The 26094-nt window shown below is 41.2% G+C and overlaps 1 protein-coding gene across 1 annotated transcript in view; it reads left to right on the forward strand.

Moving 5' to 3' along the window:
• exoc4 (exocyst complex component 4) overlaps positions 1-26094 on the forward strand; it is a 118378-nt gene that overhangs the window by 21610 nt on the left and 70674 nt on the right. The window contains exons 9-11 of the mRNA XM_034075291.2: positions 4056-4201; positions 4428-4516; positions 16880-16976. Coding sequence (XP_033931182.1) covers positions 4056-4201; positions 4428-4516; positions 16880-16976 — 332 coding nt within the window. The remainder of the gene's footprint in view (positions 1-4055; positions 4202-4427; positions 4517-16879; positions 16977-26094) is intronic.

The raw sequence follows: 26094 nt of genomic DNA on the forward strand, positions 1-26094 counted from the left end.
TAATAGCAGAGCCAGGTATCTCAAATATGGTCCATCTAAATGAGATATAGCTGCTGTTTGGATCTGCTCTCTGGGGGCCATCTCTAATGAATGCTCTGGCCCCAGCCACTGACAGAATGTCGTGCTACAGTACCTCTGTCATTTCCTTTTGTGTCCTTATTGTCACCTATATACAGTTGTCTAATGTCTTAAACTTTGGTTAATTTCTTATTTTGGTCACTTTCATATCTTTGAAACAGAATTCTCTTTGTACTCTTGACTTTGTTTGTAATCCAATTACTTTTTTACTACTTTCTGAACATACAGAAATAGGATATTTGACTCTGAAAGAGTTAATGGATTACTAGCCAAATGAGATGAAGTTGAGTAGAGATAGTATTTTTGCAGCATGATTTACTTGTTTATTTATTTAAAGGACAGTGCACATTAATCCACATTGCTGTAAATGAGCCAGTATTAGCCAGCAGGCTAATTTTCAACTGCTATGTTTGGAACATGTAATGCTAGGCAACTAATCTAGGTTGTGCCTTGTTTGTATTGAGTGTAGTGTGTGATTACTTTTAACATCGGTAGATATCAGTTTGCTATTATTGAAAGGTACTTGATAAGAGCTGTTGACAGGAAGTAGTGATCACTCCCCAGAGTGCTCATATAACTACTTAAGGATAATTGACTTCAAGAAAACAATGACTTGAATTGAAGAAGTTGCTGTAATTATAAAACTTCTAAAAAGAAACTTACCTGAGAAACCTTCTTGACAACTAAGGTTATTTTATTCTGAAATTGCTCTGTTATTCTTGCTAATTAGTTTGCATCGTGCACAATGAGATTGAGATATATTTAATCCTTGTCATCTAATCCACTTGTAACGAGGGAAAACACACATTATCAGTAGTTAGGCTTTTAAATAAAATAACGTTTTAAGAGCCAAGGTAGTGCTTGTTATGCACGCAGCTTTGTTGATTTGAGGTAAAAAACGTCTGCCCTTGCCAACATGAGCTAGAGATTCCTAAGTAGAGGAGGGGAAACCAACCTTCTTTTTAACTTCACTTAGAGTCTGTTAATTTGAATAGTTCGATTGAATTTGTGTCCTCTCTTTGTCTACCTTATTTCCCTGCTTTTCCGTTTTCTCTTATAACATTCTGTTCAGTGTCCATTCTCCTAAAATCCTTTGCTCTTTCCATTCTTCACAACTCCACCTTTATCTCTCCCTCCGTGTTACGTTCTGCCTCCCATCCTTCTCTTCCGCTATCTTTCTCTCTGTCCTAGCAGTCCAGTTAATTGCCTCCAAAGTTCGCTCTGTCTCTGGGCTAATGCAGTTTAAGTAGGGTCGGAGCCCCTTCATCAGCCCAGCGCTGGCATTTCATTAAGTCTACTTGGGCGTTAGCTTGCAAGCAAGTGGGGGTTTCGCTCCATCGGCTCATCATTAGTAATTAATACACTGATAGGATTAGCTGCAGCATGAGGCTAGTGACAAGTGGAGGCCCTGGTGTTGCCAGTGTGAGAGGGCGTGTGTGATATGGCCTCCAGCGCTATGTGGGAAGTAGTCAGAGGGTAATTAAATATTTGGTGGAAGATTGTGTGTTGTACTTGCTTATTTACATTTATGACCAGTTGCTATAACACAGGGGTCGGCAACCTTTTTGATATGAAGTGCCATTTAAAAAAAAAAAAAAAATGTGATCAGTGTGCCGACGATCGTGAACTGTCAAGGGGGGGGGGGGGGAGCCTCGCTGCGGGGAAGCAGTGTGTTGATGTCTTTCACCTGTCAGGGCAACTTACATGATGCGGTTTAAACACATTTAAATAATTGGTTTAAACGGCATTATAATAATGACGACGGTCCGTTCTGTGATTCTCCAGAACACACAGATGGCCAGTCCGCCCCTGTGTAGCATATTATTTTCGATGAGCAGACCGCCACTGGGCTTTCAACTAAAGACACAGCCACGCAAACACTGCGGCATTTGTACAGCTCCTTATGGGTAGCCTACTGCAATTTGTGAAGTGCGGGCGCGCTCCGGCAGCACGACACCCCTGATCGTTTCACCACGGAGGAAAGCAGCAGAAAGTCGACTGGAGTTAAAGAGAGCGGGACTGCGTTGCGTGCATGGCTTCCTTCTGCAGGTAACGGGGAGACGCGCTCTGGTGGCGGTCTCGTTCAGGATCCGAAAATACAATTGTAATATTGAGCACACTTATTCCACTTATTTCTAGTGTGCCACTGGTTACGGTGCCGCGTGCCAGGGGTTGCCGACCCCTGCTATAACACCAGACTCCTTTAACTTCATATCACAAGTGAACAATTGCCTCTAAATGCACAATTTGATTTAATTTTCAAGCAAAAACATTCCACAAGATACCTGCTTTTGCATGACTTTTTCATGCCCGGGCACATGCATGTATGTTCATGTGTGTGCACTTTTATTAACATCCTCCTACCATGTGAAGGCTTTCCCATGCATGACGGCGAGGGAGCTCTCCGCAGCGTTAATTACATCATTACGGTCGGGATGGATCTCCATCTGCTCGGCCATTACTCCTGTTCCATTCTGGGCTGACCCACGCCGCGCCTCAGAATTAGACACACACAGGCTAAATGGCCCTGCTAAATTATGAAGCCATTAGATATGGAAGGCTATTTTAGAGCATATGTATTCACACAGAGAGAGGAAGGGAGAAGGGAGAGAAAGAGGACGACGAACTGAGGTAGACGGAGCAACAGAGAGAAAATAGAAATGTGGGAAATGAGAGATGAAGCACTAAGAGATTTTGAAAAATGAGATCCAATGAAGGCATCATAGGGAATGTTCGGATAGAATGATAGAGTAGAGGAAGTTAACTTTCTCTGCCTGGCCACGGTTTCAATGGGCTTGTCCTCAGCTATTGTTAGAAATTGATAAGATTTTCATGAAGCATAGGACGTTGATGGATTTCACCATGGATCATGCAGACAGGTCAGGGAAATGGTAGACAAGAATGTGTACTCCCTTCATCAAAAGGCTTTGTTCCATCTCAAACTTTGGTGTTTCTTTAGTGTTTTAGAAAAGGCTTTGTGAATTCATTTATTGTGATACTACGCTACTACGCCACATAAATAAAAACACCTGTTGCTAGAGATGTCCAAACCAAACCTGCTACTGTAGATATATTTATCTTTGATGAAAAATACTTTCTCCCAGTTTTTCATTAAAGGTTATATGAGAATGGAAGATTGATTCAGCAAAATGTTCTTGGTGGTTTAACAAAATTAAATGGCAACTTAACGCTTGTATCAGTAATGTGGCACAAGAACTGTTAGAAAAGAACAAGTGACATTTAATAACAAAGAACAGGTTTACAATTTCATACAGCAATGATATTTAAACATGACGAAGAGAGATACTTTGTTTGGTACTGAGTTCCAAAACAATAGGGTATAATCTGAAGGTAAATGTATATAAATGTTCTTTTAGCTATACTCTGGAAGAGGACTTGCTGTACAAAGGCCTTTGGTTGATCAAAGTGATCATGAATATATGATAGGTGAACAGAGCAGGCAGGTTGAGCTTACAGGATAAGAGTTAATGGGAGCTTTAAAGCAATTAATGAACTTGAGTACTCCATGTGATGAATTAGGGACCACCATTAAAAAAAAAGCTTCAGTGAATGACACCGTTTTTGACAGTTGAGATTAATGTATTGTAGTTTGTTGTGATTTGCTTTTGAAATATCCAATCATGTTTCAATGGTTCTTTTATTTGTCTCTTCCCAAATCAAAAGAGAACTTACAATAAATTGGACATCTTAGGTGACACATGCTTTAACTTTAAAGCAAAGTCTCACCAACAGTCTCCTATAACATATTTATTCCTGTTAGCTTCAAATTGTTGCAGCCAAAAAACCAGCCATGAGAAATGTTTTGTCTATCTTACAAAATGGCGCGTAGGAAGCACTTAGTCTGAACATGGGAAGATTGAACCCTCCTATTTGACCTTGCTAAAGAACAATATCCCATTAAAACAGAGCTGCTTCTTGTTTTCCTGTTTTGACCCGGCCCTCTGTTTGTTGTTCAGGTTCTGCTGATGGAGTATCTGGACGTGAAGAACAGCCGCAGCGCCACGGAGCCGTCGGCTCAGCTCTCCTACGCCAGCACTGGCAGTGAGTTCGCTGCCTTTTTCTCCAAGAAGAAGCCACAGCGGGCCAAGCAGTCGCTCTTCAAGTAAGGATTACATCCTTCTCTGCCTTGTGCTTCACCAAATCTTACAAAAATGAAAATAATATATAACCTTCCGTGTTAGAGAAGTGAAATCTCTATAAATACAATATTTGTCTTGACTTGACTTTGGTCTGTCTCAAGGCCATTAGATTCCTTTTTGCAGTTTCCTGTGCCATGTTGTACTGCTGTGCCGTGTTCCCACTTGTTGAACTCTTTGTGTGTTTTGTAGGTTTGAATCTTCTTCCCATGCCATCAGCATGAGTACCTACTTGAGAGAGCAGAGGCGAGAACTCTACAGCAAGAGTGGAGAATTACAAGGTGAGGAGGGGGGAAAGAAGGATACACTGAGGGTAGAGAAAGTGGGGAGGACAAAACACTCCCAAACAGCTGGATTGGCGAAGTGAAAAGGAGTGGGAGGACGGTGAGATGAAGGGGGAGGGGAGATGATGGAGCAGAATGTGTGAAAAGTATTGACAGAAGAGTGAAGAAAGGAAAGAGCAATCTGACGGAGACGGGAATACATTGGGCAGAGTTTGTGTGTGTGTTGAATAAAGCAGGAGAGAAAAGAGCAGCTGGAACACAGACCCAAGGTTGAAGTTGGGTACAAATTAATAAAGGGAGGTAGGGATCGAGGTTAGAGGCGTAAGAAAACAGAAAACTGAACAGAAAGAAATAATGGGTAAAGGCAGATTGATGCAGAGATTGTTAAAAGATGGCAAACAGGAGGTGTCTTTTCGCCTTCAGGAAGGAGATGGGGACAGGGGTGTGGAAGGATCCAGCGAGAGAGTGATGGAGAGATTTGGGGGAGAGTGGGGAGAGCAGTATAACAAAAGGTGGAGATAGCACCGGCGTGTTGCAGGTCGAGTATTCCACTCAGGAAAAGAAAGGGGGACAACAGGATTGTGGAGAGGAAAAGGGCGATAGCGATAGAGATTGACGAGAGGCAGAGAGCAGGGTGACTTTGCAGAATCCGCCTACAGGGAGAGGCCTTGAAAACCGCTCACTCAACACACACACACACACACACACACACACACACACACACACACACACACACACACACACACACACACACACACACACACACACACACACACACACACACACACACACACACACACACACACACACACACACACACACACACACACACACACACACACACACACACACACACACACACACACACACACACACACACACACACACACACACACACTAGCAGAGTGAGTGAGCTGCAGACCCTGGAGAGCCTAAGCAGTTCTAACGCTCGTACTTCTTCTGCTCCTCTGCTCTCTGTTTCTCTGCCTATGACCTTGAGGGTTCAATCAGCAGTGCCTGACAGCGCTGTCTGTCTGCTACTATTCTTGTTTTCACACAAGCTCCTCATTGACATTGTTTGGATAAATAGTAAAGGTAGGAAATGGAGCGAGAAAATAACTGCAAAGTGCTTTTAATCCTTTTTGCTTTTAAAGTACGACTCCATAACACAATAACAACAAAATCATTCTGTGACAAAATCTGCATATCTCATTATGACTATTTAGGGGTAAATAATGCAGTTTTAATTAAGATTCCTCTTGGTATTTGACAAAAAAATAAGCAAAGAAATGACTCGACTATCAATTCTAAAAGGCATTTCATGCAGTTATTTTAGAGTTTTGACAGAAGAAGGCACTCATACAGTAGCTGTTCTGTAAATGTATGCAGAATGTTCTGCCTCGGCTCCCCCGGCACAAAGGGAACAGCATTGATTAACTGTGGATAAAGGAAAACCCCAAATGGTCTTCAAATAACAGCGCACTTTTTTTTCTTCCTCCATCTGTCGGTGCCTCGGAAAGAAAGGGGGAAAAAAAACCTGTTTTTTTTTGACTGGCTGAATGCCTCAGAGCGTTTATAAGAAGATGAGATTTCTGTGGGCTTTCATTTCACCTGTCACAATGCGTCGCACCGGCCACAAGCATAGGCCGGGCCCTGAATGGCTGCAAAGAGATTGAAAGAGTAAGAAATCATTTAGAAAGTGAAATAAGTCGACTGTGATGGAGGGAGAGAGGGAGAGAGAGGGAGAGGGAGAGAGGGAGAGGGAGAGAGAGAGAGAGAGAGAAAGAGAGAGAGGGGGGAGAGAGAGAGGGAGAGAGAGAGAGAGAGAGGTTAAAAGTCATTGTTTTCATCAGGGTCCAGCGAAGAATTCATTAAGAGATTTCTGAAGGAAAAAATTAGAAAAAGATGTATTGAGACTGTGTGGAAGGGACTTTTTCTCTCTCTTCAAATGAAACTTACTGTAGGGAGGAAAAGAGTTAGGAAGGGGAGATTGAGCTGATGAGTTCTTCTGGCTGTGGGATTACTCAACACTTAAAGCTTAGTCATGTGTGTCTCTTAGTCTCTCCACTCGGAGTTTCCTAAACTCTTTTTCCCTCAACGGTCTGCTTCAAGTCAATACAGTTAATAACTCAAATTTAAACCAACACAGCCTCGGCTACAATTTGATTGCTCGTTTTAAATCCACCTATGCACCGCTTCAAAGAGAAGACAAATGGCCAGGCCCGGAAAAGAGTTAAAGTCAGAAATACAGATGCAACAACGCTCTTTGTGCTGCGTCTTTGTTCAGTTCCCCATCTCTTTGTGGTAAGAATCGCAGCAGCCGCAGTTGTACAGCATGTGTAATGATTGTGTAGCCTATCTAGAGTCCCATATCTCTAATAGGCTTGAAATTAATCTGTAATATCTGTAATTTATGTCCCCCGAGTGTTATAAGGATTCTCCATATATCATTACACGCATGCCGACAGCTATATAGGGACATAGGCGCATGCCTCATATACACATGCAAACACACAGGCACTTAATTGCTTGCTTCCTCCATTGGAGCACGTCTCGTACGCTTCAATTAATCCAATGCTTCATCTAAAGACTTTATTACAGCTCCATATGCAGCCACATCTGGAATGTGTGTTGGTAGCGTATGCAGCCCCAGCTACAGCATGTGCATAGTGTTCATATTTACAGCAGAGCCTCAGCTGTGTCTGTTTGCATGTGTATATAGCGTTTGTGGGTGTGTTTGCATCCTTGGCAAACCACTACTTTAGAATCACAGAACCCCATCCAGATTCAATCACAGTCCCTATGAATAAATTATGAAAATAACAATTTTTCTAGCTCTGTGTTGCCATGCCCCCCCCCTTTTCCCCAACCACAAGACTTTTACATCTCCTGATATGGTATCGCCTCTCTGTCGTGTGTGTGTGACTCGGAGTACCCCAGTGGTCACCTGGGAGGTGAAGTGTGAAAATATCTCAATAACAGTGTTGCACCAAGCCGAGTCAGTAATGCATTTACAGCCTTTTTAAAAAATATTATTTCTCTTTGTGTTGCATCCTTTCATTGCGTTTTGTGCGATATTGCCTTGCCCTGGGGCACGTTTGAAGTGACACCCCCACCGTGTGACAGCCGTACACAAAGCCTGCCTATCTCCACACGCATGCCCTGGATATGCACGTAAACAAACACACACTCTATAGACTTCCCCCTTTTTCCTTCAGGCATATAGATATTTTCCCATTCCCAAATCTGACCTCCCTCCACTTCCAAGATGTATTCATAATCAACTCGGTTGCAAATCAATTTCCCACATTCCCTGTTTCCTTTTGATATTCAAATTGACTTGTTTACAGCAAACAAAAGAAGTCCCTGGCTGAGGCCCCTACGCTATTGCAATCTAGTTACAAATAAACACTTTCTGCCCACACCTTTATACCTTAAGAGAAAAAAACAAACCTATGCTATGTTAGGGGCTTCTTGTTTATGTATAAAAGAATCATGTTCCCCTGAGAGAGGGAGGGACATGGAGGGGAGGAGGAGGAGGAGGAGGAGGAGGAGGAGGAAGAGAGCCGCTGCCGGGGGAAACCAGAAGTGGTGTTCCCTGTCAAGCGGAGTTGTACACCTTAATGGGGAGGGGAGGGAGAAAAGGTGCAAATGGAAAAATGTCTAGTGAGAGACACAGTTGGAGGTGATGGTGGGTGGGATATCAGGGGTGGGGCTAGCAGATGTTAATAGCCACGTGTTCATAGAAGTGTGCATATGCGTGAAAACTGAAATAGCACAACGGCATGCTCCTGCAAAACGATGTGCGATGTGACACAAACTGGAAACGTGATTGCCGGGGGTGTGGTATTATGTTTAGGGGAAAGACCGTTTCAAAAAAGCTTGGACATTTCAGAATGGTGATGGGGTCATTAGATGACGCTTTGACCAGACACATCCCCGCAGAACATAACAAACCCCCACTTTTTCATTTAGAGAGCCCCTCGAGAAAAAAAAGATTTTTATTTCTAAACACATTCAGCGCCTACTTTTACTTCCTCACTCTCTTTTTTATGGTATAATCACTGACTTGCCTCTTTCATAATTATTTTTCCAATCACTCATCCCCTGCATTTGTTGTCGGACTTCAAGGATAATGGCTGTGATCAATACTTGACTTCCGCTGACCTTGCAATTAGAATTTATCCTATTCATAAACGAGCCTGAGATGGAAGTGGTGAACACGTCAATAATTATTAAAGGATTATGGCGCTGGAATGTGGAAGACTCAGGTAAGCCGTATTCTATGCCTTGCATTATTATATATATGTTTCTTCTTCTTGCTTTCTTGCTCTGTCAATATGTTTAAAGTTGATCTTTTTTTCCTCGTGCGGGTGTATGCTTGGGTCTCCTTACATGAAATAACTAATAAGTAAGTTGTAGGATATAGACTCACCATAAGTAAACCGGCAAATTATTTAATTAAATGTAACGTTTAAATATGATGGTTCTATTAAAAATCAAGAATTATGGTTAAAAGTTCATTAGAGACACTTTTTATCACGGGTGCTTAGTTATTAGTTCTTGTCTGAGCAAACATATTTTACTTAACCACAGGGCTGGATTTCTTTTAAACGGATTACATTTCTACATTTCTAATCCTCAGGCCGTTCTAAACTCTACATTACATCATGTGTGCTGTAAAGGGAAGATGATTTACTATTTTCTATTTTTTTTTTTACTATGTCCCCTTAAAATGTTTTCGCAACAAATTGAATTTAATAGTCATACATTATATAAAGGAGGTTATATTATATTCAGAAATAATTCAAAACTTTTAGTAAGTTTCTCCAAAACTTCAGAAAAATGATCCTGGTCTCAAAATGTTAAAGAATTATGGGACATTTGCTAGAACACTCTTAAACCTTACCATAGTAAAACTTCTAATTCACATGTCTTACCTCAATGGGAAGAATGTGTTAAAAGTGTGTTATATATATATATATACAAAAATATCAGGTTCACCATTTCAGGTGTACATTTGTCCTTTACAGTATATGGCTGTTACTCGTGGTGTAACATTACGTTGGAAGCAAAGTGATGTAGAAAGGGCACATGTCATGTCAATGACTGATGAGGGTTTTCATAGTGGCCACACAGTGTGTGTCTGTGTACCCTACGTAAAGTATGCATGCCAGGTCATGTCATAAGTGACATGTCCGACATGCTGTAATTGAATGACATGTTGTAGCCGAGTCTTTACTCCTGTCCACCGCAGGAATGCCACTAGCAAATGACATGTTTCCCCTTTTGCACAGGTGCCAGACCTTCATAAATCACTTTGTTCCAGCAGCGACATAACTGGGTTTGTAGATAAAAATGCAAGGTACCTCTGTTACCTGACAGGCTATTACTGTGAAAAGCCTTTATTTGTGTTCAGCATTAAAGACAATATGGAGCAGCTCTGCATATTGTGGGGAAAAAACACAGGCACACATACACACACTGCTGCAGATGTCTTTGCTTTCAGTAGTTATTTGTACGTTAGCTTGGGCTCATCATGTTCAATTTGCTCCAACATAGATTTCAGCAAGGTTGATTGGTTCAAACACTAGAGATACGATTCCCCTCTCCTCCTTTCTTAAGACGCACGCACGCACACACACACAGACACACACACACAGACACACACACACACACACACACACACACAGACACAGACACACACACACACACACACACACACACACACACACACACACACCACACACACACACACACACACACACACACACACACACACACACACACACACACACACACACACACACACACACACACACACACACACACACACACACACACACACACACACACACACACACACACACACACACACACACACACACACACACACACACACACACACACACACACACACACACACACACACACACACACACACACACACACACACACACACACAGTGTTGGATTCTCATCTGCCGTGGGACCAGTGATTGGATTACAGTAGCTCTGGTGCTGAAATTAGAGTGGAACATACAGACAGTGGAAAATGCTCTGTGGCTTGAAATAATGATATCAGGATTTGACTGTATTGTACCTCACCAGGACCCTGGTTAGGAAGATAGAAGCATGCTAATGGAAAATACATAGCAGACTGTTATTTAAAGACGGACTACAGTTGCCAGCATTTGACTCACTATTATTATGTCAAACATTTGTGAACCTCGGGAAAGCGCTCCACAGAATCAATGCCAGGATATTGTACTTTGCATCCTGTTTTTCCGTTCATTTAGCAATCATGGCTCTTTACTTTTGGACGCAACGTGAATCACAGATAATTATCCAAACAAAAGCCAGCAACACCTGCTGGAAGAACTTGGTACAAACCCAGGAGCAAAACTGGATGTCAACCAAAATCACTCTTCCATTAACCAAAGCACTTCCACCTTAGACACTGCATGCATGTCTCATACACTTACTCTATCCATGAAATAATAGCATTTCAACTTAAATAGCTGACAAAGATGGCAAATTACTAACGTTATTCGAACTAGAAGGTCAAACTAAAGTTTGTATTTTAAAATATGAGATGTGTTTATTTCACTTAGGTATGTTTGTTGACACTGCTATTGTTGCATGTGATATTGGCTGTGAGTTTCTTTGTGGATATATTTGTTTAATATCGATTAAAAACAGTTTGATGTCATTGTCCAAAAGTGTGCACATAAATATCACCGTCGGAAACCGGACAAAGGATTATTCACTCGGTGCTTTTTATTGTGTCAAAAAAGGGCACACTACCACAAAAAATAAAATAATCCAAGACATTTGAATCTCATTGCCAAACATCAGATATGACCAATGCCAATTATAGTAAAGCTGTGAAGTGCAAATGTAATCTTTGCATAAAGAAAAGTTTTCTCTCACTATGACCGTCTGAGATAAACATAAACATTGCTAAAGTCAGTGTTTTGACACGACAGATTTTGAGCGTGGCGTGCAGGAGGAATATAAATGACGTGGGGGTGCAGAGGACAACAGGAGGAGAATAGAACAAGGCTGTAATAGTTTACACAGTGCAGACATTTAATCAGAGGGAAAGAGCTTGGTGTATTTTCACAACCTGAGGCTAATTTTAATCAGCATTGGTCTTGTCATTATTGGCGGCTTTGACTGTCACCTCTGTGTTTACTTTTAATCTCAGACCTGCTGATTGGAGAAGATGGAGGGATGGACAAATGGAAAAGGGAGGAGGTGAGGGAAGGAGAAGGGCAAGTGGGACATGGGGCTGTAGAGACCTTGGCACCTGCATCTTAGCAGCTTGACTGGCAGCCTGACAGATAAACACTCACCTCTCGCTTACCCAGCCTGCAACAGGTTTTCCCCGTAAAGAAGAGGTTGTTCAATGTGCGGTCTGATTCCCTGCTGGGTCCAATCAGAGATGTGATGAAATGTAGTTGTATGGCTGATTACTTCTCCTGGTCTTTATCCACACACACATACACTCACATGCATGTGCTATATCACTCGGAGATAATTCTTTGTTATGGTTGACAGATTCAAGACACCACGGCAGTAAAGAGTGTTTTATCACCCTGTTGCTCAGAGTGAGCGAAGTGATGGTGCTTTTCCTTAGCATTTTACAAAATTAGACTCAGAGGAACTGTTTCTGTGATAGGAGCTGTTAAAGAAATACCTTTTAGTGAATATTTTATCGCCTGTCTTTAATCATGTTACTGATGTTTTATAATGGTTGTATCAGCAGTGTCTGCAGGCAGTTTGGTACACATTATTCCTGGTGGTGTTGTTGACTGTCAGTCGGGACTGCTGTGCCATTTTTCAGGGTAGTAATGAAAAAGACCTGATTTGTTAGCCATGCTAATTGCATAGAAATGTATTGTAGGTTAATTGGTCCACTTCCACGTTCCTGACTGAAAAAAATGTGATGGTTTATTAAGACATTTTCTACATATATCCACTCTCCCTAGAAGATAATTTCAACAGAATTTGATGACTTCAGACCCCGTTTTTATCTCTTCTTACAGTAGCTACGGTAGGTAGGTTTTAGCTTTTGCAATGGCTCTTTAGTGTTATTTATGTGAAAAGAAGAATCTTGATTATATCAATCATAAGTGTTGGAAGACTGCACACAGTTTTTTTCAATTGCCACCATTTGCTAACAGATTGAAATGTTACTGTCCTTTCTGAAGTTTGAATGTCAAACGACATACATTTCCAGCTATTCAAATCACCCCCCCAAGTCTTCATAGTGTCTTCAGAGAGACATTAATGAATATTCATTCTGCTACTGAAGTGCATTGTTGTCATACAACCAGTGGCAGATGTGCATTCATTAAACTCAAGAGCATGGAGACTCATTGCGTGCCACAGTGAGGCTTTTAATTATTAATCCAGCTCAATTTACACCTGAATTTATTTATACTATTATTTATTTATACCGTTTATTCTCATCAAAGAGGTGGGTTAGGTGTCCTGGTTGGTGGAGCAGCAATATCGTCCCATCAAATTAATTTTAATAATAGAAAGCTCTCATTAAGACTCAATCAGACATGAAGACAGTCTGAGTGGAATAGGATGCCTGGAATTGACCAGAGAGTCATACATTATTGACATGGAAATCAATTGTATTAGATCAGCAGGTTAAAACTGTGAATATGCAGCCGGCTGCCAGTATGATACTGTCACAAGCATACACACATTTAAATGTATCTGAGTTTAACACGGAGAACATTACCTGAATTGATCACACCAAAAACTAATTTTCATACTGTAGCATAACAGCTACAGATAAATGAGGCTATTGAGGTTGAACATTGGATTATTCTCCATGTTGCTTTCCATTCACACAATTTAGCATGGAATGTGCAGTGCTGGCTAATGGCACAGAGTAAGGGCTTTAATTAAATGAATTGCACAGACATTTTATAGGCTAACAATGAATACTGTAGAGAAATCTCCATATTGCAGAATCCTACCCGTCAAATATCAATTTAGTGTATTTTTTCATCTACCATATTTTTTAAACAAAACCGCCACAAAAAAATGTAAAAGGGAAAACAATGAAGAAAAATATGTATATAGACATGATTGTATATCAACATGAAACGTTATCATAAATACAATTATATGGAGAGATGATTAACAGCGAGAACAAAAATATACATCATTTTACAAAGACTAGTGAAGAATGCTTCATACTGAAAACATATAGTTATACAATCAAATGTTTTATATATTTGTACAATACACTGAAATATCATTGAATTATCATAAATTGTGACATATTTGGTAAAACATGTACCTCAAGTAGGGAATTATGAGTTGTTGGACTACTGTAACTTCAGTCCTTTTTTTCATATAGGCACAGACATTTAGATGGCGAGCAGAAAACCGATTTCAAACCACTTGTAAATTAGGGATTATGACTGTTCCTCAGCCCTGCCTGTCTGGATTTCCCCATCTCGCTCTCTCTGGCACATGCACACAGAAACACTCTTTTCCCGGGAGACGAGGAGTGTGTTAAAGAAGGCATCACACGTTTGTTCTCTCACTGTCTAAATCTGGGCAGGGCCGGAATTCATCACAGGATCAAACCCTTTTCTCATCAAACCCAGGAAAGTGTAGCTAATGCAATTTCACTAAGTCACTGCCCGACTTGATTACATGTGGGCTGGGGAGCGCATGCTAAGGCACCTTAGGGGGTTGGATGAGTGTCACTGTTGTGAGTGTGTGTCAGCATATGGTATCTGTGTAGTTTAGGTGGATCCATTTGAGTCAGTCCAACACTCAAAAGTATGTGTGCTTTTTTTGAAGCTGGTGTGTATACATATCTTTACCTGTTTGTACCCCTCTAATCCATGGATGTTTTTATGGACAGAAGTGGTGTGTCATGTCTGCTTAGGTGTGTGTGTTGCTGACGGAGCAGTGGTCCTCGAGGGGGATTTCAGGCAGATTTGGCAACATTAGAATGTGTCGCTACTTCCTTTCCAGCTTTCAGTTGACGTCCCACTGAGCATCACACCTCCACACACCCCTCCTACTAATCCTGGATCAGACCACACACCGAGGGACTGAAATGCACAGACACCCGTCCAGAGAACACCATGGAATACTCAAGCACACACACACACTAACACTCACAAACAAAATGACACTTTTACACATTTGTGTTTGGAGAGACGGCTGGCAGCAGTTCGGTGGCACCCTGACCTGCAGCCGGAGCCACCCTGTCACGTCGAGACAACTCTGAAGAACCCCATGCATATTAATGCTGGCCTATTTAATATTTATCTGTGCAATGCCCTGTTGGCAGCTGGTCGCAGACCCCACGGATCAATGGGGTCTCTTCCTCGCTCCTTTGTCTGACACAGATGCAGATGTTTAGAGCATGAAATTAAATTGGTCACTGTCACCGGGAATACATGCCTGGTAGTCAATTTGGTGTGTGTTTGTGTAGTTGCTGCACGTTTGACGTGGCTCTTGGAGCAGACGGGTAACGCTAACTTCCCCAGAGTCTTTGACATGTTGATGTTATTCATGAGAACTGGAGTTTTTGCAAGTTGATGACAAGGAAACAAAAGTTTAGCCCGCTCCTTCCACATTATAACCAGTGAGAGAGAGAGAAAGGTGGAGAACATGGGAGAGAGGCTGGATGAGCAGGAGAGTGCGTAGGTGGCAGCTTTGTTTAGGAGTCTGTAATTGAGTCTTAATTGAATTGGCACCAAAGGAAGGATGGAGAGATGGAAAAAGAGAGTATGAGTGAATTGGACCTTATCCCTGTCTTCACTTAGCAACGCGCACGTGGGCTTACCACGCAGGTGAGTTTCATGGCAACAGATCAGAACCAGAAACCCTTGATTTGAAAGTTTTGGATGGATTGGAAGCTTTTCTTGTCATTTTAATGAAAATACGAAGCGTCCTTTAGAAATGCATTACGGAGCCCGGCACAGGGAACAATGGCTTGATATGCATTTGAATGCAAGGCTATGCAGGCGGGGCAGGTAATGCGGAACAGGCTTGCGCACTATGCCGTAGTGTCTTTGTGTTATATCACACACACACTTCACAAGGTCGTATTGGACATGGAAATGAAACGACAGAGCAAGTGCCGAAGTGAAATCTCACCATTTCAGAAAGCGCACGCACACACACCCTTGCCCAGTCCTGAAACCCTATCAATGTGGATCAGTGTGTTGTTTGATTTCTGTCCAGTTTTTCAACTCTGTACATCTAACACCACATCACACCTCCTTTGAAAAAGAACACAATTTGAACCTTTTTGATGGCATCATTCGAAGTAACAGGCTATTTCCTAAAGGTTTCCCATACAAGAGCTTGTGCATTGTACCGGAATCCCTTGGTTTGCAAGCAAGAAAGTTATCTATTGCATTGCCTGTCCAAATGTGGGAGGATGTTACTGCTGTGGGACTTAAACATAAACCTTATATTGAGAAATCCTAATAAAAAACGTTTTCTTTACCGGATAAAGGCAGACATTCTACCCACTGACCTCAATCATGTATTCACACACACACACACACACACACACACACACACACACACACACACACACACACACACACACACACACACACACACACACACACACACACACACACACACACACACACACACACACACACACACACACACACACACACTCGGACAGACAATCATTTTCCTTTGCAGTTAGCTGTATTGACAATGAGCCGCAATTTCTCCTCCATCAATTATATTGATTACTTCAGGATGAGTGGAGGTAATGAGCTTCGGTGTTCTCTCTCTCCCCTATGATCTCCCCTCTTCCCCTGTCTGCTGCCCCCTCCCCTCTAACTCCCCCCTTCCCCCTCTCTGAGCATGTTACATGGCAATGATTTTCTGATTAACCCTGTTAGCTGTGGGGTTCACCCACACAGTGACGCAGGGGCATGGAGGAGTGTGAGCATGTTGGGGACATTTAGATTTGTGATGGAGAGCTGCACCGATTGAATGATTTATTAGGGCTGAAGTTCTACTCCTGTACTGATTAGATATTTAATTATTTTGAAATGTTTCTGAATAATATAAGATTTTGAAAACGTATGTTGATTTTGAGGGTACATCATATGTAGTGCAGGGTCCTCTGCAGAGCAGCACTCTTGGCATAAGTTGGGATTTTGTTTCTTAAAAACAGACAGTATTGTGATGATTGATTGGAAGCACATATTCAACCATCAAAATGTAAATATGATCTTACATCTGATTGGCACATACTAGTTCAAGCACCCCTGCTGCGATATCGCCCTGCCTAATTTCATCATGTTAAATTAAGCGAAGTCTTTCTCCTGGGTTCTAGGTGGTGCTGATGACAACCTGATTGAAGGGGGAGAAATGAAGTTTGTGTGTAAACCGGGAGCGAGGAACATCACTGTCATCTTCCAGCCTCTCCTCAGGTAAGGCACTGAGTGATACACTTTAGATCCAAACAAAACATTATTTGCAATTGGTTTCAAGATGTGCTCCTAGTTCATCAGGAATGTGATCAGCAGCACACAACAGCAAAAAGTCTACAGTCACTCATCTGCAATAAGACACCGCCTAGTGCTGATGTAGTGTACGAGTATGATGACTGTGGTCTAAGAGGAGGTAAATGAAGCGACAAGCAAATTATAATTTCAAACAAGCCGTTACTGTTAATTTTGCTGTCGCAAAGGCAATAGAGTGCCGCTTGTGCAAGGCAATAAATCAGTCATGGCAATTTGACTAAACAAGATGTCATTTTATTAAAACTTAAGTGTTATACTGGTATATTGTTCGATGAAAGCTGCTACGGTCCTGCATAACATCAGGACATTTGATGTACAACTCTTCTTAAGCGACTTAATCATATCAGGTTCAAATGAAGTAAATACATGACCCAACTGGCTGTATTTACTGGAAACATTTGGGCAGGATTCCTTTAATTGGATAAGATACATGTGTGAGACATGTGCCACTACAGTCATACTCTTCTGTCAGAGAAAGATGGTGAAACCACTCAAGACATATGACGGCTGGGACCTGACTCAATACCAGTAAAATGTAATTATATTACACGGCCTCTTAGTGACCATCTATCGATTTCAACCTTTTTAATGTTTAGTCGGATACCGTAAATCAAACATGATGTAATATACTGTACATTCAGGACCAAATGTTTTGTTGATACCATCCAGGAATTGGGATCGACTACCACCCTCGCTTTTATTTCCCATTACATTTGCGTATTGTGAAGGGTTGTCTTTGTGGGGCTGTTCTGTACGTCTGGTAGTTTTCTATACGGCGCTGTAGTCCCAGGCGAGTAGTGTAAATCTAATAGTGAAGCACTTTAATTGAATTGGCCTCCATGCAGTGATACATTAGCTTCTAGGATCCATTAAACAGAGATGCTTCCTTCTTCCACACTATGGAGCGTGGCATACATTTTCTACAATTTGAACATCATGTCGCAGGGCTTTAATGCAGGATAAGTGTTCTTTTTGGAAGTTGACAGATGTTTTGCAAAAGTTTCTTGAGTGCTATATTATTGCCCACTGCGTCGTACATTTATCATGAGATAACTAACTTGCTTACTGGTGGTTCTAAAAAGTGTACTCTTATAGTCAGTGGTTACAGCGATACTTGGCCAACACAGACAGATGTTTTCTTAGAATTTGTTCAAGTATACTGGCAAAATCAATTGGAGGTATTCCCTGACCATGATATGTTGGACTTCTAAAAAGAAATCCGAGAACATATGCCAGTTAATTTAGTTAAGCTAGATTGCACTCCATCTATCAAATCCATGTTGCTCTTCATCAAATCCCCACTAACCTAAGCTGTTTTGTCAAATGTCACGTTACCTTTCGTGTGAGTGATTGATGTTCTTTGACAGCCAAATAGGACTGTCTGTATGTGTGCGTGCGTGCATGTCTCTATGGGTTGCCTGTGTGTTTATGTCCCTCTACTGATGCGTTGGCCCTGAGTTCAGTCCCTCTCTTAAACGCTTTCCTTTTCTCCCTGACACACATGCCCAATCCCTGTTTACTGTGGGTCTGGCCAAGCTTTTGTCTGAACAAATGACCAAAAATAAAACGGTGTGTAGCTTTCTGCCCACCTCGCCCATGTTATCTGTAATGGCTCATATCAATCACACCAAACTGCCTTGCACACAGGGCCCTCTCCTCTTTCTCTCCCTCCCTCTGACTTGCCCTCTCCAGACTTGTAGTGCCAATGAAGCGCTGTTTCTTGCAGATGGTTTTCTAATGGCGGCGCTCTAGCATTCCACTGATGGATCACCACACCTCCTGCAGCCAGCCATGTAACTCATGGCAACTTTAATCACAGAAGCAGTCGGGGGTTTGCGGCAGTGGAAGTCAGCCACTGTGTGGCAATGCGCGGGGATACGAGAAAACTGGTCTCAGTGTTTGATTGCAAATAGTTATTGCGTGTGGTGGTCTATTAAGAGTTTTTGTGATGTTTTTTGACTTGGTTTGTCTGAATTACGGAAAACTGTGTTAATGTTTATAAAATATGGTGGAAGGGTGGAGCATGGTAAAAGGAAGAACTCAATGAATCGTGAAGCAGATCGGACTGAACAAGGCGTGAATACAAAAATGTTTTCCTTTCGTTAACACTGTGAGAAAGGGCCATGGGTGCTTCATTCATGTGATGTCGGATTAATCCGAGAAATGTATTCCCGTTTGTGAAAATGTTTACGACACCGCTAACGTAAGTGAGCGGTAAGATTTTACTGCATCACACATAGGGTTGGATATCGTTTGGATTTGAACGATTCCAGTTCTGCCTTTCGATTCCGGTTATTTTCGGAGGGTAAAAATAAGTCAAACTGGGAGAAAAATATATTTATGAAAACATTAAGTCAAATCTGTATTCCTATTTACAAATCACTTCATAGTATTTAATTTCTTACAGTTATTGAATACAAAAATAATCTATGCATTGTTTAGTTAGTTCTAAGTGGTGCAGTTTGAGAATGTACAATTGGCCCAGTCTCCTCTGATGTTACACTGCACGACAAAACACATGTCTACACATTAAGCATTGAGGGTGCTGAGAAGTTTGACTTCATGCCGAACGAACAATGGCGGACACGTACAATTTGCGAATGAGTTCTGCCTTTTGTAAACTGAATGTATCAATAATTTGTCAATAAACGTCACTTGTCCGTCGGACAAATCAATTGACAGATCTACTTGTCCGATATTGTAAATAACACGTCCCGGACGGTGGGACGTGTACTTTTTCGCACACTGTAGTATATTTAAATTCATGTAACTTTTGAGTGAAATATTGCTATGTACGGCCAACCTGGTCCAGAGAGCTTTAACCTCAGGGAATCAGATCAAAACCTGTTAACAACCTTATCAGATCCCTTAAATAGCTTATATTATAATTCCTCATCATTTATAGCCATATCCTTTATATTTGGAAACCATTTAAATATTAAAGTAAGGCTAAGCTCCTTATTTCATTCTACAATGTGATTATGTTTTATCTTTTGCCAAGCTGAATATCATATTCAGCTGCAGCATTAACCCAATTTCCTAGTGGGTATTACCACTTCAGCTCATATATTAAGTACCCCACTCATGGTTCAGATGATGCTCCGTGCAATTGGCTTGTCATTTAAAAGGAAACACGACGTGAACATGCTCAGTTAAAAACAACACAATTAACTTCATGATACCAGTTGTCTAGAAATGTCAACATATCTGTCTTTATTGTCAGCAAAAAGCATGTGGAATTGGTCATTGGGCTCAACCAAGGTTGTGGTTCGCTATCCTCCATGCTTTTGGACAGAAGCGGCCAGAGAGTAAACAGTGAACAGAATTACATATCTACATTTGTGATCCAGAATATTCTGGAGGGATTATATATCCCACCTGGTGTTGGAAGAACCCCAGGAAGAGCTGGAGCACGTGGCTGGGGAGGGGGACATCTGTCTTACCGTGGCTGGCATGCTGCCCCTCGGACCTACTCTGGCTAAAGGCCAACATTTGGATGGATTTAAATGAGAAGGGAACTAGTGTGGAGTGGACTCTTGGAATGTACACATTGCAATCCAACCTGTCTATGGTTATATTGCACCAGTACATATGCCTTTCTGAAGCCATTGCTAACAAAACGTACATGGCTTTTCCTACAATGTCCTTCCCTACAATGTCCTTCCTTTTTTTAAGTAAACACTGGTGTTGTTTCTGTGTTACAAACTTATTTTGAGTGTTTCTGTGTGTTTGACATTTTTTTCGGTTTGTCAGACCAGCAAATATGTTTAATTTCATTCTGACATGGTTATAGGCAGCTAGCATATAGCGAAAGAGTTGTGTGTACATTTGACTTGGCGTTCGTGGTTACATTTATCCAGAGAAGAAGACCGTATGACCTCTCATATTGACAAACATAATCCCCCCTGTGATTTCCGCCATGTCTGTTCTAAGCTGAACCGTGTTGGGGCTTGTAGTGAGTGAATGAATACGAATTTTACTGGCTGACAAGTAAAGCAATCCAACCTGAAGTGTCAAACAGTGGAATGTATGTCTTTAAAGATGCTCTCACAAACATGAGGCAGACATGAGGCAGTGTTTGTGCATGTAGCAGCCAATTTAGTTTGACTCGTGGGGTCTCCTGCTGACATTTGGGTGGTATTTACAGCCCTTGCTCTGGACAAGGTTGGCATTTTGAAAAGTTTCAGCAGGCCCCTAATCCCTCTCTGTTCCCCATCCACAGGATGACCAGGCATGGCCAAGCAGGTAGACGTGGGCTATATTTGTATCTGTGTTGCAGTGTGTGTATTTGTGTGTGCAGGTGAAGCCAAAAGTTTCAGTTTTATATTGTACGTCCTATGTAGGTCAACACAGAGTAGAAGGTACAATGAAATGTATTGAACAAAAGAAAGGGTCAGCAGAAAAAAACCTTTTTGGAATAAGAGAACTAGTGTATAATAAAGAATACATATGTAAACATTTTTGGGATTACATAGAACAAAACGTATATATGTACAGTATACAGCACTATATACATAAATTACATTTGGAAGTGTTTCCTTGTACAATGTGAGGGTCTAAGGACAGAGGGTGTCGTATTGTCATACTGATATTCTGTACAAACTGTGAAGTCCACTGAGACAAATGTAACATGTGTGATATTGGGCTATATAAATAAACATGATTGATAAATGAAAAGATGATTTTGTATCAAAGTGACATGTTCATCCAAAAGTATAGGAATAACATAAAATATGAGGGAATGGAATAAGATGAAAATATATACTATATGCATATTTCGGATCATCTGCATGATTGATGAGTGGATACAACAGTTTTGTAATGCATATTTAAGTAAATACTAAAAAGTAAAAGCCGAGTTGCTGTATTGCCATGTAGGAAGTTCATTTGTGTGTTAGTTGAGTGTTATCATAACGGGGTGGAATGATGGCCAGATCTATAGAAATAGAGAGATTTTAGGAATGTAATTTTAGAGACTCACAGTCATGAACTTACGTGCTTGCTGAAGGGCTTTTTGTAATAGTATCATACTCATGCTCGGCTAATTTCGTTCTCATTTAATTTTGCCTTCAATCTCGCTCCTTCCTAATTGCTATTCCTGACTCTGAATAGAGTTTGGACTTAAACCTGTCCTGTAGGGATGAGTCATTTGAATCGTCTTTCAACATTATTTACTGTGTCTCATCAGAATTGAACTCAAAGCCCCTTTTTATGTGGATGTGGGTGCTGTTTTTGCTCTCTGTATATTTGTGTACCAAAACATAAAGAAAGCAGAATCATCCCGCTGGTCTTCAGATAATGTCAGACTGGTGGACGTACTAGATGAAAGGCTTCCTTGCTGTGTAGCAGCCGACCGAGTTCAGATCTCATCGTATGTACTCACAGAATTAGCTTATTAAAACATACTCACGGGGATTTAGAGATACTCTAACTCATGCAAGGTCTCCTCAAAGTTGATTCTGCTTTAAGTGTACACACAGGAAATGGACAGAAGGGCTCTGCCTCCCACCGCTGTAGCCTGTGGTGGAAAGGAAACACACCATGATTCTGCACTAATTTCACACTCTCATTACCTCCCCTCCTGAGCATGCACGCACGCACGCCAAGGCAGAGAGGGAGAGCAAAAGTTAGAGGTGAAATGAAGAAGCTTTAAATAACTTTACGTTTTTTGCACAGAATCTTAGAACACAGTATTACTTGAAGAGTTATCTGTGCGCTAAAGAAACACAGACAATAACAATGGACTGTTATTGCACAAAGCTTACTAATTCAGTCGCTGATTAAGTATTTTTTTTGTTCATAGACATGATGCACCATGGAATTGTGTTCATTTTGTTTTATATTAACTGTGAAGCCAATATCTGATCTACAGCATGGTCCATTGTTCACTTTTTGATCTTAAATAGTTATTGCCACAGATCATAAGCTAAATCGATTTCAGATTCCTAATGGCGACATGATTTGTAAAGCCAGAGAAGCATGCTTTCATTTGAATGTATCGTTAACTAATGATGATGAACAGACAGAAAAGCAAGTGCGTGCATTGTGTTCTCTGGGAAGGAAGGGCTGCGGTAGTTGTTGTCCATTCGCTCCCTACTGCTAAAATAAAAATGGCAGCCATTACTCAGGTATTTATGAACCATATAGGTTCTGCCATTACATTGTTTTTTATGACGTTGATCCACTATGTAGTTAGTTGGGCAGCATGAACGGCCTAATTCCCTGTTACAGCAAATGAACTAAGGCACAGGATAAAAACATGTATTCTTGCGTAAAAATTATATTGATCAAAAGTCATTGTTTTGCGACAATACTGGTGTTTCAAACATGAAGATAACAACAGTGGTAAAACTGCAAATGGCAACAATAATTTATGGTCAAACCCTAACCTTCATTTAGTCAGGCAGCGGCTCCATAATTACCGGTGAAGACTAGTTTTCCTTCAACAATAACATCAGTAGTCAGCCTCAAAGCGCTGTCAGTGTTGGGCTTTTAAAATGCAGCATGGACGCCTTGTCTTAAGTCTTCCTCACACATACATGCACATACTGCTTTGCTCTGCCATCCCTTGCTCTCTCTTCTAATCTTTTCTCACTCGTTCAGGAGGATTTCTCTCAGTAAATAGCAGCCTCCCTATCTCTCCCTTTCTAACCCACACCCATTACAAACTGGGAGCATAGTTGGGAATCAGGGGCAGTGAGGATTGTACACTGGTAAGGTCAGAGAAAGAGAGATAAAGAAGGGAGAAGAAAGAAACCAACAACAGAGAGAAGAGAGCAGATGGAAGGGAATGAAAGAAAAACACAAAGGAAAGGATGAGAAACAAACAGACAGGTGGGATGAGGATACAGAGAGATAAGTCAGAAGAATAGAGAGGCTCTTAGTTTGGGTGAATGCTGGGTGGTATGTAGGTCTGCTTTGAATTCAAGTTGTTTACGGGCACATACACGCTCCTTGTACAGCCGCAATATGCCCAACATTGGGGAGAAAAGGGAAGATGGCAAAGACTATACTATTAAACACAAGGTATCGGAAAATTGATCAGAGTTTGAGAAAATACATTGTCATGTTCTACATTCTATGTGAAATGTTTAAAAGTCAATACAGCTGCATATATTTGGCACATTTCTGGCAACAATGTTTTCCGTGCGTGTGTGTGCGTGTGTGTGTGTGTTTTCAGAAACTACCATTCTAAATGTTAAGTCACCTGTTGTTATTATTATATTTTCTTCTTGGCTTCTCTAATGGCTTTTATAACATGGATACAACAATGTATCGTTCACATACAACCTTTCTCCTCAACACCCAAATTCACATTTGTTTTCCAGTCCATAAAAGTATAATGGTCCCTCTTATCATTTTTGAACCATAATCATGCAAGTAAACAACAATATATTTGGCAACTAGTTTTTTTTAGAGCCCTCTTCAGCACTCTGGTCAGATTGAATGTGTATAAACTATGATTTTTCAGTGCACAGTATTTTCTGGGACTATTTCCAGTTTTTTTTCTCCAATAGTTCTGATCTTTGATTTTTATTGTGAAGTTTTAATAAATAGTTTTTTTCAAAATACATGCCTGTAAGTTCCAGCTTGTTTTAGGCATTATTGCGAACCTGAAACTGAAACAGGAACCTGTTCCAACTTCAATTAAGCTGTCGATTTATATGAACAAGTAGCAGATTCTTCTTACTTTATTCAGCTGTTGCTCAGAGGTATCATTCCCTTTCTGACTTTTCAATCGTCACTCTTGTTGAACCACTGTACAAGTTTTTCGCAAAACCTTTCATACAAATGACATATTTTTGTAAAGACCACTTTCTTATGCCAGGAAGCGCACTCAGAAATATAGAAGAATCCTCTCAGACTTCAAGCTTGTGACACACTACTGAACAGTAGAGTACTTTCTATGACCCATCTACATCCCGAACAACAGTATTGTTCAGTATTGTTGGTTGGATTATTACGCAGGAATTGAATCATGAGATAAAAAGTGCTTCAATGTGAAGTCAAATAATATTTTTAATTTATCATGTTTGTATTGAATCATGGATCATATTGAGTTTGGCTCCACATTTACAGTAGTTGTCAGAGCTCACTAATGCATTAGTAAATAATGCAACTAAACGTATCAAAATAAAATGCCAACGAAGAGAAAGTAACATAGCAGCAGAGTAGCAAACTACACATGGAAAGCAAAAGTGTGTGTAGAGAAATGGAAAGCCGCTGGATGTCTGCACAACACAACGCCAGTTTGCTATGAATCTGTCAGGTGCTCCTGCCTGTCACCAGCTGCAGCTCTGTCATATCTCTATTCCTTTATCTCTCTGATGCCCTCCCCACAGGAACACACACACACACACACACACACACACACACACACACACACACACACACACACACACACACACACACACACACACACACACACACACACAAGCACCAACCTTGTTGTAAATAATACTGCCGTTTTTATCGCTTTCCAAAAGTGCAACTTCAGCCACTTTCTAGTGAGGTGCAGAGTTCTCAATCTCCGCCCGTCTTACAAGCACACACATGCACCGAGACAGACATACACACCACCGGAATGACACGCACACGCACACACATATTGTGCAGGAGATTAGATCCATCATTACGGGGGTCTTTTCTCTGGCTATAGAAGATGGATAAACTCTTTGATTGTGTTTATCCATCCCATAATGGAATCAGACTTGGTCTCCAGGGCAACCTGTCCAACAGCCTCATGTGAAGCAGACAGTCTTCACTTGGAGCTTAAGGGGGTCTGGTTTGTCTGAACGCTCAGCAGTAGACTTCTTATGAAGTCGGCTTTGAAGGTCCCCGAGGTTTTGGCACCGTGTGGGGGAAATAGTGGATTCTGGGAATTGTTGCACGGTCAGATAAGAGGCAGAAATTGTGCCGGGAAACAAAGGCAAACATTTACACGGACCTTAAATTCACACAAAACCACATACTGGGTTAGGTCTTTGAAGCTTGTCCAGATGACCAGGTCATAATCACACAGATG

Source organism: Pseudochaenichthys georgianus, chromosome 23, assembly GCF_902827115.2.
Source record: "Pseudochaenichthys georgianus chromosome 23, fPseGeo1.2, whole genome shotgun sequence".
Lineage (NCBI taxonomy): Eukaryota > Metazoa > Chordata > Actinopteri > Perciformes > Channichthyidae > Pseudochaenichthys > Pseudochaenichthys georgianus.